Genomic DNA, 17,785 nt, shown 5'->3' on the forward strand with positions numbered 1-17,785 from the left:
CAAGCAGGTTGTGGTAAAGAATGTAGCTGCACAGGCAGAACCTATCCTTAGCCGGAGGAAGGTTGGGGTCTATGCCCAACTCTGTCAACCACCGTGAGTTCTCCAGATGGCCCCTATGTGACTGTGTCTGTCTTAGGTTGTTCCTCACATAAGGAATCGTACCCGTCATTGACTAACCAGCCATCGTTTGGGGCCAAAGAGGGAGATATAAGGTGTTAGCACAATAATAAAGCAAAATCCGTGAAAGGATCAGTCTCACAGACTCTCCTTTCTTTAGGGGTAGGTAGAAGCTATCCTGAGACGGGGGAAATTCCGGGTCATTGCCCAACTCTGTCAACCACGTGAGTTCTCCAATGGCCCCTATGTGACTGTGACTGTCTTAGGTTGTTCCTCACTTGAGGAATCTTACCCGTCATTGACTAACCAGCCATCCTTTGGGGCCAAAGGGTCAGACGTAAGGTGTCAGCACACCTCTGAAGCAAAATCCATGAAAGCATCAGTCTCACAGACTTTCCTTTCAATAGGGGTGGTTGGTTACAAAGGGACGGATGGGTAGGGAGCTGCTTGGCAACAGCCCTGCTAGAGCCAGAACTTCTGCCTTCTCCCAGCTTTCACAAACTTCACTGGGAAGGGATCGGGCTCTTGAGCAGAGGGGACAACTGTTGCATTCAGACACACCACTTTCTCTTGTAGGATCATCCCAATGCCCTTCTTGAATTTCTCACATTGGTTCAGGCCAGTCAAGGCAGCTGTCACTTGATCTAGTCCTGTGCTATGTGCAGATGGAATGGGACTGCCCAGTTTATGGTAATTTTCTAGCCTTTTGCATTTTCTCTCAGGAAAATGACTAAGCAACATACTGAAATGAATGGATGGAGAACTGATGTTATCATATCATTGATTCTCTTCCCAAGCAGGTTGTGGGAAAGAATGTACATGCACAGGCAGAACCTATCCTTAGACGGAGGAAGGTTGGGGTCTATGCCCAAAACTGTCAACCACCGTGAGTTCTCCAGATGGACCCTATGTGACTGTGTCTGTCTTAGGTTGTTCCTCCCTTGAGGAATCTTACCCGTCATTGACTAACCAGCCATCGTTTGGGGCCAAAAGGGACACATAAGATGTAAGCACAATACTGAAGCAAAGTTCCTGAAAGGATCAGTCTCTCAGACTCTCCTTCCTTTAGGTGTTGGTAGAAGCTGTCCTTAGCCCGGGGAAGTTTGGGTCTATGCCCACATCTGTCAACCCCGTGAGTTCTCCGATGTCCCTTTTGTGACTGTGACTGTCTTAGGTTGTTCCTCACTTGAGGAATCTTACCCGTCATTGACTAACCAGCCATGCTTTGGGGACAAACAGGGAGACATACGGTTGTAAGCACAAACCTGAAGCAGAGTCCCTGAAAGGATCAGTCTCACAGACTTTCCTTTCAATAGGGGTGGTTAAGAGGGGACGGATGGGTAGGGTGATGCTTGACAACAGCCCTGCTAGGGCCAGAACTTCTGCCTTCTCTTCAGCTTTCACAAACTTCACTGGGAAGGGATCGGGCTCTTGAGCAGAGGGGACAACTGTTGCATTCAGACACACCACTTTCTCTTGTAGGATCATCCCAATGCCCTTCTTGAATTTCTCACATTGGTTCAGGCCAGTCAAGGCAGCTGTCACTTGATCTAGTCCTGTGCTCTGTGCAGATGGCATGGGACTGCCCTTTTATGGGAAGTTTCTAGCCTTTTGCATTTTCTCTCAGGAAGAAGACTAAGCAACATACTGAAATGAATGGATGGAGAACTGATGTTATCATATCATTGATTCTCTTCCCAAGCAGGTTGTGGGAAAGAATGTAGATGCACAGGCAGAACCTATCCTTAGACGGAGGAAGGTTGGGGTCTATGCCCAAAACTGTCAACCACCGTGAGTTCTCCAGATGGACCCTATGTGACTGTGTCTGTCTTAGGTTGTTCCTCCCTTGAGGAATCTTACCCGTCATTGACTAACCAGCCATCGTTTGGGGCCAAAAGGGACACATAAGATGTAAGCACAATACTGAAGCAAAGTTCCTGAAAGGATCAGTCTCACAGACTCTCCTTTCTTTAGGTGTTGGTAGAAACTGTCCTTAGCCGGGGAAGTTTGGCGCCTACGCCCACATCTGTCAACCCCGTGAGTTCTCCGATGTCCCTTTTGTGACTGTGACTGTCTTAGGTTGTTCCTCACTTGAGGAATCTTACCCGTCATTGACTAACCAGCCATGCTTTGGGGACAAACAGGGAGACTTAGGGTTGTAAGCACAAACCTGAAGCAGAGTCCCTGAAAGGATCAGTCTCACAGACTTTCCTTTCAATAGGGGTGGGACGGATGGGTAGGGTGCTGCTTGACAACAGCCCTGCTAGGGCCAGAACTTCTGCCTTCTCTTCAGCTTTCACAAACTTCACTGGGAAGGGATCGGGCTCTTGAGCAGAGGGGACAACTGTTGCATTCAGACACACCACTTTCTCTTGTAGGATCATCCCAATGCCCTTCTTGAATTTCTCACATTGGTTCAGGCCAGTCAAGGCAGCTGTCACTTGATCTAGTCCTGTGCTCTGTGCAGATGGAATGGGACTGCCCAGTTTATGGTAATTTTCTAGCCTTTTGCATTTTCTCTCAGGAAAATGACTAAGCAACATACTGAAATGAATGGATGGAGAACTGATGTTATCATATCATTGATTCTCTTCCCAAGCAGGTTGTGGGAAAGAATGTAGATGCACAGGCAGAACCTATCCTTAGACGGAGGAAGGTTGGGGTCTATGCCCAACACTGTCAACCACCGTGAGTTCTCCAGATGGCCCCTATGTGACTGTGTCTGTCTTAGGTTGTTCCTCCCTTGAGGAATCTTACCCGTCATTGACTAACCAGCCATCGAAAAGGGACACATAAGATGTAAGCACAATACTGAAGCAAAGTTCCTGAAAGGATCAGTCTCACAGACTCTCCTTTCTTTAGGTGTTGGTAGAAGCTGTCCTTAGCCGGGGGAAGTTTCGGGTCTATGCCCACATCTGTCAACCCCGTGAGTTCTCCGATGTCCCTTTTGTGACTGTGACTGTCTTAGGTTGTTCCTCACTTGAGGAATCTTACCCGTCATTGACTAACCAGCCATGCTTTGGGGACAAACAGGGAGACTTAGGGTTGTAAGCACAAACCTGAAGCAGAGTCCCTGAAAGGATCAGTCTCACAGACTTTCCTTTCAATAGGGGTGGTTAAGAGGGGACGGATGGGTAGGGTGCTGCTTGACAACAGCCCTGCTAGGGCAGAACTTCTCCTTCTCTTCAGCTTTCACAAACTTCACTGGGAAGGGATCGGGCTCTTGAGCAGAGGGGACAACTGTTGCATTGAGCCACAGCACTTTCTCTTGTAGGATCATCCCAGTGCCCTTCTTGAATTTCTCACATTGGTTCAGGCCAGTCAAGGCAGCTGTCACTTGGTCTAGTCCTGTGCTCTGTGCACATGGCATGGGACTGCCCCTTTTATGGGAAGTTTCTAGCCTTTTGCATTTTCTCTCAGGAAGAAGACTAAGCAACATACTGAAATGAATGGATGGAGAACTGATGTTATCATATCACTGATTCTCTTCCCAAGCAGGTTTTGGGAAAGAATGTAGCCACACAGGCAGAAGCTATCCTTAGCCGGAGGAAGGTTGGGGTCTATGCCCACCTCTGTCAACCCCGTGAGTTCTCCAGATGGCCCCTACGTGACTGTGACTGTCTTAGGTTGTTCCTCACTTGAGGAATCTTACCCGTCATTGACTAACCAGCCATCCTTTGGGGCCAAAAGGGACACATAAGATGTAAGCACAAAACTGAAGCAAAGTCCCTGAAAGGATCAGTCTCACAGACACTCCTTTCTTTAGGTGTTGGTAGAAGCTGTCCTTAGCCGGGGGAAGTTTGGGGTCTATGCCCACGTCTGTCAACCCCGTGAGTTCTCCGATGTCCCTTTTGTGACTGTGACTGTCTTAGGTTGTTCCTCACTTGAGGAATCTTACCCGTCATTGACTAACCAGCCATGCTTTGGGGACAAACAGGGAGACATACGGTTGTAAGCACAACCGTGAAGCAAAGTCCCTGAAAGGATCAGTCTCACAGACTCTCCTTTCTTTAGGGGTAGTTATGAGTGTACAGATGGCTAGGCTGTTGCGTGAGAATACATTCCCACTTACCCTTATAAGATTTCCGGCTAATGGCTTGTCCTAGGTTGTGAGGGCTGCCGATGGTCATGCAGTTCCATGGGCTTGCCTCTGCTGCTCCAGAAACGAAGGGTGACTCCTGATTCACGGTCGTCAGCAGTTGATTCTACTCTTTTTCCTGAAGATATTAGATCGTAGTCTTGACTGAGATATGTTACTGAAGAATCATGTTTCCCTCTCTTTCCCTTCCACATGAGGAAATGCCTCCTCTTCTGGACTGTTTCTCTGGGAATGAAAGGATGTCAAATTTGAAAAATAAAAGGTGACCTCTCCCTACTCGTTTGGTGGCAGGGTCCCCCGAAAAGAGGCCTGTAAAGAATGGAGGGCAGGAAACTCTTGCATGAAATCACACTTTGTCAAGGGTGAAGGGAATACGTCTTAGGCAAGAGCTAGTCTATACCAGGAAAGGTTGGCCAGTGACAGGCTGCAATGATCGATGCCTGTGACGCTTGGGAGATAAGTGGACAATGCCCCGGAGCTATCTGGAGATGCTTTCTCTGGATCAGGTTTCAGGAGTTTGGCAATTGGTTTACAGTGAGTCACAGTGATACTGTAGCCGGGTGTTGGTGAGGTTGACAGCATAGGTAGTGCCTGATGATGAGCAAGTGAACCAGGGTATTCCTTGTCTGTGACAAATCTGGTAAGGGATATGCAGGGGTTAACAAACATGGTATTCAGAATCAAAGGGGCCTCTAGTTGGAGAAGAGGATCTGCTCTTGGAGTACCTTGTAGTGGGGTTCAAAGGGGTTGGGGTGGGGAATGATCCGTTGGGGATGCAGATTCTAAGGGACGAAAAGGTTCTGGTGGCAAAGAGTCACCTGGTGTTGAGGTGAAGGCAAGTCACATAAGGGGTCATTGGCTTAGGGGAGAGAATCGGGGATGGAGATGGGAAAAGGCTGAAGTAGAGGGGCTGGTATTGAATCTCCTGGAGGTCGTGAAGAGAAGGTGGGGACAGAGGGAATGGTGAATCGGTCACTGAATCTGTGGAAGCCAAAGGGGACACACAGCGAGTAGCATCATCCAGGGCCTCAGGGAACAGCAGACAATTGACCTCAGTAGTGACGTTATTGCTCACCTGACACAAGGGGTCTGGATGAAATAGTTGACAAAAGTGCATGGTTGCATGATGCTGGCACAGGAGGCTGCAAGAGACAGGAGGTACAAAGCTAGTCAGGACCAGAAGAAAGAAAGGATGACCTCCTGCACCTTGGGGGTGGGGCCCTCTGAAGGCAGCCTGCTGTCCTTCACATTGTTCCACATCCCTGACTTCACAATACACTCAATAGCACTCACCCCAGGCCTTCAATCACCTCCCCGTTCCTATGGCTACCCCTAAGACTATGGAAGGCTGCACAGGACATGCTAAAGAGGGAGCACCAAAGAGAGCGAAAGGGTAGTCACCATTTCAGGAGAGAAATCAGCTTCTTTTTCTCCTCTTCTGTCCTCTGGTAATATCTCCAACCTGGGAAACCATGAGAGTGAGTTATATGGAATGAAGGTAGATGCATAGGTATCATACGGGAGTCCCTTCAGTGGAGACCATTGTGATATGAGACTGTGAAAGCCCCAAGATGCAGTAGATGAGCTCAAGTGGCCGATGATAACACGAACAAGGTGCCCATGTGTCCGTTGCTTCATTTGTAAAGTACTTTCTCATTTAATGATCCAAATCCCTCTGTGAAGCAGAGAGGTCAGTGGTTATATCAGAGAGGAATCTGATCATCCAAGAAGTGAAAGTACTTAAACAAAATTAACAGACAGAAGTTCTGAGTCTTCACATCTATTGGGAAACATTCATTGCTCAGTTCCATCGCTGCTCCTGCCCAGGGATGGCAGAACAGGGGACCTGAGAAATGACTCTGGGTCTGACTGCCTTCCCATGAGCCTCTCCTCTGATGTACCAGGCGTAGCACAGGAACAGAAGGAGCCACCACAAGCCACACAAGCAAGTGAGAATCACCTGTAAAGATCTTGAGCCGAAGCTCAGACAAATGTCAATGAGACTATTCAGAAATAAGAACACCTTCCATTCTGTAAATTCTATTATCTGAATCACCATGCTGCTGGAGGCAACTGAGCTCTGAGTGTGCAGACCCTTGACTTTATTGCCAAGCGTGCATCACAGACCATTGATGAGTCACAAAGTGTTGTGACACAGCCCCTCCCGCACCCACCAGCCCAGCATTCCCTCCACCCCTCTTGGACCTCTAGGTCCCTCTGGCCTACCCTGCCATTCTATTTTCCAAACCATCTTTCATCACATTATACATGTATCTTAATGAAATGTTCTGCTGGTTCCATCTGTAGCCTAGATTTTACCTGGGTCCCCCTTTAATGTGTGGAGACCTTGACTGGGGCCTTACCATGTCCACCTCCTTGAAAGTCTGAAATACTGCCTGGAATGTTTGCTTGTACCCAGACATTTACACGTAGGGTCATATATGTCCTCAAATCCATCTCTCCTATAGAATGCTTTGCCTCACATGGGCCCAGATTCTTTGATACTTAGTTCTCTGAATGTTGCATAGCAAATTTTAGTGTATTTCAATTAGCTTTTATCTCCTCGATCAGAGGGGCTGACTCAAATTCAAATAATTAAAATGAATAATTATTTTGATATTCACACGACTCAAATCAGTATAAAACAAATATAAATAAACTCTCAAAGGATCTTGGTTATAAAGTCAATGACTAACACAATCACACTCTCACATACAAGAGTGTTTAGTAAGGCTTTATCCAATACCCCCTTTCTTTGGTTAATTCTCTGGGACCTTCCCTACCTCCTTATCAAGTAGTTGTCGTGCGACGGTTACCCAGAGTCCTTGCCGTTGCTCCACCGGTTAATTTCGACTCGTAGTAGTCCTTCCCTCCTCGAGCCCCACGTTGGGCGCCACAAGTCGCGTCCAGTGTAACATAGGCAGCGTGCGTTCGAGAAGGGGTGGCAAAGGGTTGAGAAAGTCACAAAAAGAAATCAAGGAAATTATTAAACAGGGGCCAAGGGTCTCACAGCCTCATAGACTGAGAGCCCCAAACGGGGCTGTCTTGTGGCTTTTATTGATGCACACACAAAACGTCAACATTGTTTTCTCCAAGGTTTGTGAATTTCACGCATTACACTAAGAAACTGATTTGAACTAATTATGCCTGCCTCCAAGCAGCTGCAGGTCAATTTCAGCATGTACCTCCCTGAGAGACAAAACATTTACGGCTGAAATTTACTGAACAGGATAAATGGAGAACGGATGTTATGACACCATTGAATCTCTTCCCAAGCAGGTTGTGGGAAGGAATATAGACACATAGGCAGAAGGTATCCTGAGCCGGGGGAAGGTCGGGGTCTATGCCCACCTCTGTCAACCCCGTGAGTTCTCCAGATGGCCCCTATGTGACTGTGACTGTCTTAGGTTGTTCCTCACTTGAGGAATCTTACCCGTCATTGACTAACCAGCCATCCTTTGGGGCCAAAGAGTCAGACGTAAGGTGTCAGCACACTACTGAAGCAAAATCCATGAAAGGATCAGTATCACAGACTTTCCTTTCAATAGGGGTGGTTGGTTACAAAGGGACGGATGTGTAGGGTGCTGCTTGACAACAGCCCTGCTAGGGCCAGAACTTCTGCCTTCTCTTCAGCTTTCACAAACTTCACTTGGAAGGGATCAGGCTCTTGAGCAGAGGGGACAACTGTTGCATTCAGACACACCATTTTCTCTTGTAGGATCATCCCAATGCCCTTCTTGAATTTCTCACATTGGTTCAGACCAGTAAAGGCAGCTGTCACTTGATCTAGTCCTGTGCTCTGTGCAGATGGCATGGGACTGCCCCGTTTATGGGAATTTTCTAGCCTTTTGCATTTTCTCTCAGGAAAAAGACTAAGCAACATACTGAAATGAATGGATGGAGAACTGATGTTATCATATCATTGATTCTCTTCCCAAGCAGGTTGTGGGAAAGAATGTAGCTGCACAGGCAGAACCTATCCTTAGCCGGAGGAAGGTCGGGGTCTATGCCCAACTCTGTCAACCACCGTGAGTTCTCCAGATGGCCCCTATGTGACTGTGTCTGTCTTAGGTTGTTCCTCCCTTGAGGAATCTTACCCGTCATTGACTAACCAGCCATCGTTTGGGGCCAAAAGGGACACATAAGATGTAAGCACAATACTGAAGCAAAGTCCCTGAAAGGATCAGTCTCACAGACTCTCCTTTCTTTAGGTGTTGGTAGAAGCTGTCCTTAGCCGGGGAAGTTTGGGGTCTATGCCCACATCTGTCAACCCCGTGAGTTCTCCGATGTCCCTTTTGTGACTGTGACTGTCTTAGGTTGTTCCTCACTTGAGGAATCTTACCCGTCATTGACTAATCAGCCATGCTTTGGGGACAAACAGGGAGACATAAGATGTAAGCACAAAACTGAAGCAAATTTCCTGATAGGATCAGTCTCACAGACTCTACGTTCTTTAGGGGTAGGTACGAGGGGACGGATGGGTAGGTTGCTGCTTGACAACAGCCCTGCCTGGGCCAGTACTTCTGCCTTCTCTTCAGCTTTCACAAACTTCACTGGGAAGGGATTGGGCTCTTGAGCAGACGGAATAAATTTGCGTTCAGATACACCACTTTCTCCTGTAGCATCATGCCAATGCCCATCTTGAATTTCTCACATTGGTTCAGGCCAGTCAAGGCAGCTGTCACTTGATCTAGTCCTGTGCTCTGTGCAGATGGCATGGGACTGCCCCTTTTATGGGAAGTTTCTAGCCTTTTGCATTTTCTCTCTGGAAGAAGACTAAGCAACATACTGAAATGAATGGATGGAGAACTGATGTTATCATATCATTGATTCTCTTCCCAAGCAGGTTGTGGGAAAGAATGTAGCTGCACAGGCAGAACCTATCCTTAGCCGGAGGAAGGTTGGGGTCTATGCGCAACTCTGTCAACCACCGTGAGTTCTCCACATGGCCCCTATGTGACTGTGTCTGTCTTAGGTTGTTCCTCCCTTGAGGAATCTTACCCGTCATTGACTAACCAGCCATCGTTTGGGGCCAAAGGGACACATAAGATGTAAGCACAATACTGAAGCAAAGTCCCTGAAAGGATCAGTCTGACAGACTCTCCTTTCTTTAGGTGTTGGTAGAAGCTGTCCTTAGCTGGGGGAAGTTTGGGGTTTATGCCCACATCTGTCAACCACGTGAGTTCTCCAATGTCCCTTTTGTGACTGTGACTGTCTTAGGTTGTTCCTCACTTGAGGAATCTTACCCGTCATTGACTAACCAGCCATGCTTTGGGGACAAACAGGGAGACATACGGTTGTAAGCACAAACGTGAAGCAAAGTCCCTGAAAGGATCAGTCTCACAGACTTTCCTTTCTCTTAGGTTGTTCCTCACTTGAGGAATCTTACCCGTCGTTGACTAACCAGCCATCCTTTGGGGCCAAAAGGGACACATAAGATGTATGCACAAAACTGAAGCAAAGTCCCTGAAAGGATCAGTCTCACAGACTCTCCTTTCTTTAGGTGTTGGTAGAAGCTGTCCTTAGCCGGGGGAAGTTTGGGGTCTATGCCCACATCTGTCAACCCCGTGAGTTCTCCGATGTCCCTTTTGTGACTGTGACTGTCTTAGGTTGTTCCTCACTTGAGGAATCTTACCCGTCATTGACTAACCAGCCATCCTTTGGGGACAAACAGGGAGACATACGGTTGTAAGCAGAAACCTGAAGCAGAGTCCCTGAAAGGATCAGTCTCACAGACTCTCCTTTCTTTAGGGGTAGTTATGAGTGTACAGACGGCTAGGCTGTTGCGTGAGAATACATTCCCACTTACCCTTATAAGATTTCCGGCTAATGGCTTGTCCTAGGTTGTGAGGGCTGCCGATGGTCATGCAGTTCCATGGGCTTGCCTCTGCTGCTCCAGAAACGAAGGGTGACTCCTGATTCACGGTCGTCAGCAGTTGATTCTACTCTTTTTCCTGAAGATATTAGATCGTAGTCTTGACTGAGATATGTTACTGAAGAATCATGTTTCCCTCTCTTTCCCTTCCACATGAGGAAATGCCTCCTCTTCTGGACTGTTTCTCTGGGAATGAAAGGATGTCAAATTTGAAAAATAAAAGGTGACCTCTCCCTACTCGTTTGGTGGCAGGGTCCCCCCGAAAAGAGGCCTGTCAAGAATGGAGTGCGGGAAACTCTTGCATGAAATCACACTTTGTCAAGGGTGAAGGGAATACGTCTTAGGCAAGAGCTAGTCTATGCCAGGAAAGGTTGGCCAGTGACAGGCTGCAATGATCGATGCCTGTGATGCTTGGGAGATAAGTGGACAATGCCCCGGAGCTATCTGGAGATGCTTTCTCTGGATCAGGTTTCAGGAGTTTGGCAATTGGTTTACAGTGAGTCACAGTGATACTGTAGCCGGGTGTTGGTGAGGTTGACAGCATAGGTAGTGCCTGATGATGAGCAAGTGAACCAGGGTATTCCTTGTCTGTGACAAATCTGGTAAGGGATATGCAGGGGTTAACAAACATGGTATTCAGAATCAAAGGGGCCTCTAGTTGGAGAAGAGGATCTGCTCTTGGAGTACCTTGTAGTGGGGTTCAAAGGGGTTGGGGTGGGGAATGATCCGTTGGGGATGCAGATTCTAAGGGACGAAAAGGTTCTGGTGGCAAAGAGTCACCTGGTGTTGAGGTGAAGGCAAGTCACATAAGGGGTCATTGGCTTAGGGAGAGAGAATCGGGATGGAGATGGGAAAAGGCTGAAGTAGAGGGCTGGTATTGAATCTCCTGGAGGTCGTGAAGAGAAGGTGGGGACAGAGGGAATGGTGAATCGGTCACTGAATCTGTGGAAGCCAAAGGGGACACACAGCGAGTAGCATCATCCAGGGCCTCAGGGAACAGCAGACAATTGACCTCAGTAGTGACGTTATTGCTCACCTGACACAAGGGGTCTGGATGAAATAGTTGACAAAAGTGCATGGTTGCATGATGCTGGCACAGGAGGCTGCAAGAGACAGGAGGTACAAAGCTAGTCAGGACCAGAAGAAAGAAAGGATGACCTCCTGCACCTTGGGGGTGGGGCCCTCTGAAGGCAGCCTGCTGTCCTTCACATTGTTCCACATCCCTGACTTCACAATACACTCAACAGCACTCACCCCAGGCCTTCAATCACCTCCCCGTTCCTATGGCTACCCCTAAGACTATGGAAGGCTGCACAGGACATGCTAAAGAGGGAGCACCAAAGAGAGCGAAAGGGTAGTCACCATTTCAGGAGAGAAATCAGCTTCTTTTTCTCCTCTTCTGTCCTCTGGTAATATCTCCAACCTGGGAAACCATGAGAGTGAGTTATATGGAATGAAGGTAGATGCATAGGTATCATACGGGAGTCCCTTCAGTGGAGACCATTGTGATATGAGACTGTGAAAGCCCCAAGATGCAGTAGATGAGCTCAAGTGGCCGATGATAACACGAACAAGGTGCCCATGTGTCCGTTGCTTCATTTGCAAAGTACTTTCTCATTTAATGATCCAAATCCCTCTGTGAAGCAGAGAGGTCAGTGGTTATATCAGAGAGGAATCTGATCATCCAAGAAGTGAAAGTACTTAAACAAAATTAACAGACAGAAGTTCTGAGTCTTCACATCTATTGGGAAACATTCATTGCTCAGTTCCATCGCTGCTCCTGCCCAGGGATGGCAGAACAGGGGACCTGAGAAATGACTCTGGGTCTGACTGCCTTCCCATGAGCCTCTCCTCTGATGTACCAGGCGTAGCACAGGAACAGAAGGAGCCACCACAAGCCACACAAGCAAGTGAGAATCACCTGTAAAGATCTTGAGCCAAGCTCAGACAAATGTCAATGAGACTATTCAGAAATAAGAACACCTTCCATTCTGTAAATTCTATTATCTGAATCACCATGCTGCTGGAGGCAACTGAGCTCTGAGTGTGCAGACCCTTGACTTTATTGCCAAGCGTGCATCACAGACCATTGATGAGTCACAAAGTGTTGTGACACAGCCCCTCCCGCACCCACCAGCCCAGTTCTCCTCCACCCCTCTTGGACCTCTAGGTCCCTCTGGCCTACCCTGCCATTCTATTTTCCAAACCATCTTTCATCACATTATACATGTATCTTAATGAAATGTTCTGCTGGTTCCATCTGTAGCCTAGATTTTACCTGGGTCCCCTTTAATGTGTGGAGACCTTGACTGGGGCCTTACCATGTCCACCTCCTTGAAAGTCTGAAATACTGCCTGGAATGTTTGCTTGTACCCAGACATTTACACGTAGGGTCATATATGTCCTCAAATCCATCTCTCCTATAGAATGCTTTGCCTCACATGGGCCCAGATTCTTTGATACTTAGTTCTCTGAATGTTGCATAGCAAATTTTAGTGTATTTCAATTAGCTTTTATCTCCTCGATCAGAGGGCTGACTCAAATTCAAATAATTAAAATGAATAATTATTTTGATATTCACACGACTCAAATCAGTATAAAACAAATATAAATAAACTCTCAAAGGATCTTGGTTATAAAGTCAATGACTAACACAATCACACTCTCACATACAACAGTGTTTAGTAAGGCTTTATCCAATACCCCTTTCTTTGGTTAATTCTCTGGGACCTTCCCTACCTCCTTATCAAGTAGTTGTCGTGCGACGGTTACCCAGAGTCCTTGCCGTTGCTCCACCGGTTAATTTCGGTAGTAGTCCTTCCCTCCTCGAGCCCCACGTTCGCCACAAGTCGTCCAGTGTAACATAGGCAGCGTTCGAGAAGGGTGGCAAAGGGTTGAGAAAGTCACAAAAGAAATCAAGGAAATTATTAAACAGGGGCCAAGGGTCTCACAGCCTCATAGACTGAGAGCCCCAAACGTGGCTGTCTTGTGGCTTTTATTGATGCACACACAAAACGTCAACATTGTTTTCTCCAAGGTTTGTGAATTTCAAGCATTACACTAAGAAACTGATTTGAACTAATTATGCCTGCCTCCAAGCAGCTGCAGGTCAATTTCAGCATGTACCCCCTTGAGAGACAAAACATTTACGGCTGAAATTTACTGAACAGGATAAATGGAGAACGGATGTTATGACACCATTGAATCTCTTCCCAAGCAGGTTGTGGGAAGGAATATAGACACATAGGCAGAAGGTATCCTGAGCCGGGGAAGGTCGGGTCTATGCCCACCTCTGTCAACCCCGTGAGTTCTCCAGATGGCCCCTATGTGACTGTGACTGTCTTAGGTTGTTCCTCACTTGAGGAATCTTACCCGTCATTGACTAACCAGCCATCCTTTGGGGCCAAAGGGTCAGACGTAAGGTGTCAGCACACTACTGAAGCAAAATCCATGAAAGGATCAGTCTCACAGACTTTCCTTTCAATAGGGGTGGTTACAAAGTGACGGATGGGTAGGGTGCTGCTTGACAACAGCCCTGCTAGGGCCAGAACTTCTGCCTTCTCTTCAGCTTTCACAAACTTCACTGAGAAGGGATTGGGCTCTTGAGCAGAGGGGACAACTGTTGCATTCAGACACACCACTTTCTCTTGTAGGATCATCCCAATGCCCTTCTTGAATTTCTCACATTGGTTCAGGCCAGTCAAGGCAGCTGTCACTTGATCTAGTCCTGTGCTCTGTGCAGATGGCATGGGACTGCCCCTTTTATGGGAAGTTTCTAGCCTTTTGCATTTTCTCTCAGGAAGAAGACTAAGCAACATACTGAAATGAATGGATGGAGAACTGATGTTATCATATCATTGATTCTCTTCCCAAGCAGGTTTTGGGAAAGAATGTAGCCACACAGGCAGAACCTATCCTTAGCCGGAGGAAGGTTGGGGTCTATGCCCAACTCTGTCAACCACCGTGAGTTCTCCACATGGCCCCTATGTGACTGTGTCTGTCTTAGGTTGTTCCTCCCTTGAGGAATCTTACCCGTCATTGACTAACCAGCCATCGTTTGGGGCCAAAGGGACACATAAGATGTAAGCACAATACTGAAGCAAAGTCCCTGAAAGGATCAGTCTGACGGACTGTCCTTTCTTTAGGTGTTGGTAGAAGCTGTCCTTAGCTGGGGGAAGTTTGGGGTCTATGCCCACATCTGTCAACCCCGTGAGTTCTCCGATGTCCCTTTTGTGACTGTGACTGTCTTAGGTTGTTCCTCACTTGAGGAATCTTACCCGTCATTGACTAACCAGCCATGCTTTGGGGACAAACAGGGAGACATACGGTTGTAAGCACAAACCTGAAGCAAAGTCCCTGAAAGGATCAGTCTCACAGACTTTCCTTTCAATAGGGGTGGTTACGAGCGGACAGATGGGTAGGGTGCTGCTTGACAACAGCCCTGCTAGGGCCACAACTTCTGCCTTCTCTTCAGTTTTCACAAACTTCACTGAGAAGGGATCGGGCTCTTGAGCAGAGGGGACAACTGTTGCATTCAGACACAGCACTTTCTCTTGTAGGATCATCCCAATGCCCTTCTTGAATTTCTCACATTGGTTCAGGCCAATCAAGGCAGCTGTCACTTGATCTAGTCCTGTGCTCTGTGCAGATGGCATGGGACTGCCCCTTTTATGGGAAGTTTCTAGCCTTTTGCATTTTCTCTCAGGAAGAAGACTAAGCAACATACTGAAATGAATGGATGGAGAACTGATGTTATCATATCATTGATTCTCCTCCCAAGCAGGTTTTGGGAAAGAATATAGCCACACAGGCAGAAGCTATCGTTAGCCGGAGGAAGGTCGGGCTCTATGCCCACATCTGTCAAACCCGTGAGTTCTCCAGATGGCCCCTACGTGACTGTGACTGTCTTAGGTTGTTCCTCACTTGAGGAATCTTACCCGTCGTTGACTAACCAGCCATCCTTTGGGGCCAAAAGGGACACATAAGATGTATGCACAAAACTGAAGCAAAGTCCCTGAAAGGATCAGTCTCACAGACTCTCCTTTCTTTAGGTGTTGGTAGAAGCTGTCCTTAGCCGGGGGAAGTTTGGGGTCTATGCCCACATCTGTCAACCCCGTGAGTTCTCTGATGCCCCTTTTGTGACTGTGACTGTCTTAGGTTGTTCCTCACTTGAGGAATCTTACCCGTCACTGACTAACCAGCCATGCTTTGGGGACAAACAGGGAGACATACGGTTGTAAGCACAACCGTGAAGCAAAGTCCCTGAAAGGATCAGTCTCACAGACTTTCCTTTCTTTAGGGGTAGTTATGAGTGTACAGATGGCTAGGCTGTTGCGTGAGAATACATTCCCACTTACCCTTATAAGATTTCCGGGTAATGGCTTGTCCTAGGTTGTGAGGGCTGCCGATGGTCATGCAGTTCCATGGGCTTGCCTCTGCTGCTCCAGAAACGAAGGGTGACTCCTGATTCACGGTCGTCAGCAGTTGATTCTACTCTTTTTCCTGAAGATATTAGATCGTAGTCTTGACTGAGATATGTTACTGAAGAATCATGTTTCCCTCTCTTTCCCTTCCACATGAGGAAATGCCTCCTCTTCTGGACTGTTTCTCTGGGAATGAAAGGATGTCAAATTTGAAAAATAAAAGGTGACCTCTCCCTACTCGTTTGGTGGCAGGGTCCCCCCGAAAAGAGGCCTGTCAAGAATGGAGTGCGGGAAACTCTTGCATGAAATCACACTTTGTCAAGGGTGAAGGGAATACGTCTTAGGCAAGAGCTAGTCTATGCCAGGAAAGGTTGGCCAGTGACAGGCTGCAATGATCGATGCCTGTGACGCTTGGGAGATAAGTGGACAATGCCCCGGAGCTATCTGGAGATGCTTTCTCTGGATCAGGTTTCAGGAGTTTGGCAATTGGTTTACAGTGAGTCACAGTGATACTGTAGCCGGGTGTTGGTGAGGTAGACAGCATAGGTAGTGCCTGATGATGAGCAAGTGAACCAGGCTATTCCTTGTCTGTGACAAATCTGGTAAGGGATACGCAGGGGTTAACAAACATGGTATTCAGAATCGAAGGGGCCTCTAGTTGGAGAAGAGGATCTGCTCTTGGAGTACCTTGTAGTGGGGTTCAAAGGGGTTGGGGTGGGGAATGATCCGTTGGGGATGCAGATTCTAAGGGACGAAAAGGTTCTGGTGGCAAAGAGTCACCTGGTGTTGAGGTGAAGGCAAGTCACCTAAGGGGCCATTGGCTTAGGGGAGAGAATCGGGGGTGGAGATGGGAAAAGGCTGAAGTAGAGGGGCTGGTATTGAATCTCCTGGAGGTCGTGAAGAGAAGGTGGGGACAGAGGGAATGGTGAATCGGTCACTGAATCTGTGGAAGCCAAAGGGGACACACAGCGAGTAGCATCATCCAGGGCCTCAGGGAACAGCAGACAATTGACCTCAGTAGTGACGTTATTGCTCACCTGACACAAGGGGTCTGGATGAAATAGTTGACAAAAGTGCATGGTTGCATGATGCTGGCACAGGAGGCTGCAAGAGACAGGAGGTACAAAGCTAGTCAGGACCAGAAGAAAGAAAGGATGACCTCCTGCACCTTGGGGGTGGGGCCCTCTGAAGGCAGCCTGCTGTCCTTCACATTGTTCCACATCCCTGACTTCACAATACACTCAACAGCACTCACCCCAGGCCTTCAATCACCTCCCCGTCCCTATGGCTACCCCTAAGACTATGGAAGGCTGCACAGGACATGCTAAAGAGGGAGCACCAAAGAGAGCGAAAGGGTAGTCACCATTTCAGGAGAGAAATCAGCTTCTTTTTCTCCTCTTCTGTCCTCTGGTAATATCTCCAACCTGGGAAACCATGAGAGTGAGTTATATGGAATGAAGGTAGATGCATAGGTATCATACGGGAGTCCCTTCAGTGGAGACCATTGTGATATGAGACTGTGAAAGCCCCAAGATGCAGTAGATGAGCTCAAGTGGCCGATGATAACACGAACAAGGTGCCCATGTGTCCGTTGCTTCATTTGCAAAGTACTTTCTCAGACATTATCTCATTTAATGATCCAAATCCCTCTGTGAAGCAGAGAGGTCAGTGGTTATATCAGAGAGGAATCTGATCATCCAAGAAGTGAAAGTACTTAAACAAAATTAACAGACAGAAGTTCTGAGTCTTCACATCTATTGGGAAACATTCATTGCTCAGTTCCATCGCTGCTCCTGCCCAGGGATGGCAGAACAGGGGACCTGAGAAATGACTCTGGGTCTGACTGCCTTCCCATGAGCCTCTCCTCTGATGACTCTGTTTTCTGAGAAGGACCATATATGGCAACTAATATCCTCAGAGATCATGGACCTGGGATTTCATGGAAAGGACAGTCAGGGTCACCCTTGGAGAGCTTAGGTGAAAGAGGCAGAACCTTACCTTTCCATGCCCCCCCTTTCCGTCTCCTCTTGGCTCTGCCCTGATGCTGAGAAAAAAGGAAGATAATCGTTTCTGTCCCTTCTTTCCATAGGTAACTGAGACATTCATGATCCAGGAATACGATGACCCTATTTTAATTACTAGGAATTGTTGTCCCTTCCTTTCATCAATTTTTGGGGCTCAAAATGTTTTCAATTTCTCCCTCTTTCACACACTCAAGGAAGGATTTTGTCTATGACGTCCACACTTGGTATTCTCAGTCAGAAGTCTTCT

General features: G+C 47.6%; 1 protein-coding gene across 1 annotated transcript; it reads right to left on the bottom strand.

The window, feature by feature from the left end:
- Nucleotides 1-16,214: 16,214 nt before the first annotated feature.
- Nucleotides 16,215-17,520, bottom strand: LOC141572340 (spermatogenesis-associated protein 31D3-like). The gene is made up of 3 exons (XM_074337082.1): nucleotides 17,513-17,520; nucleotides 16,482-16,642; nucleotides 16,215-16,294 (listed from the first exon to the last, which is right to left on the bottom strand). The coding sequence occupies exons 1-3, from the start codon at nucleotides 17,518-17,520 to the stop codon at nucleotides 16,215-16,217; spliced, it is 249 nt and encodes an 82-aa protein (XP_074193183.1).
- Nucleotides 17,521-17,785: the final 265 nt, after the last annotated feature.

Source organism: Rhinolophus sinicus, linkage group LG06 (genome assembly GCF_036562045.2).
Source record: "Rhinolophus sinicus isolate RSC01 linkage group LG06, ASM3656204v1, whole genome shotgun sequence".
NCBI classification, from domain to species: Eukaryota; Metazoa; Chordata; class Mammalia; order Chiroptera; family Rhinolophidae; genus Rhinolophus; species Rhinolophus sinicus.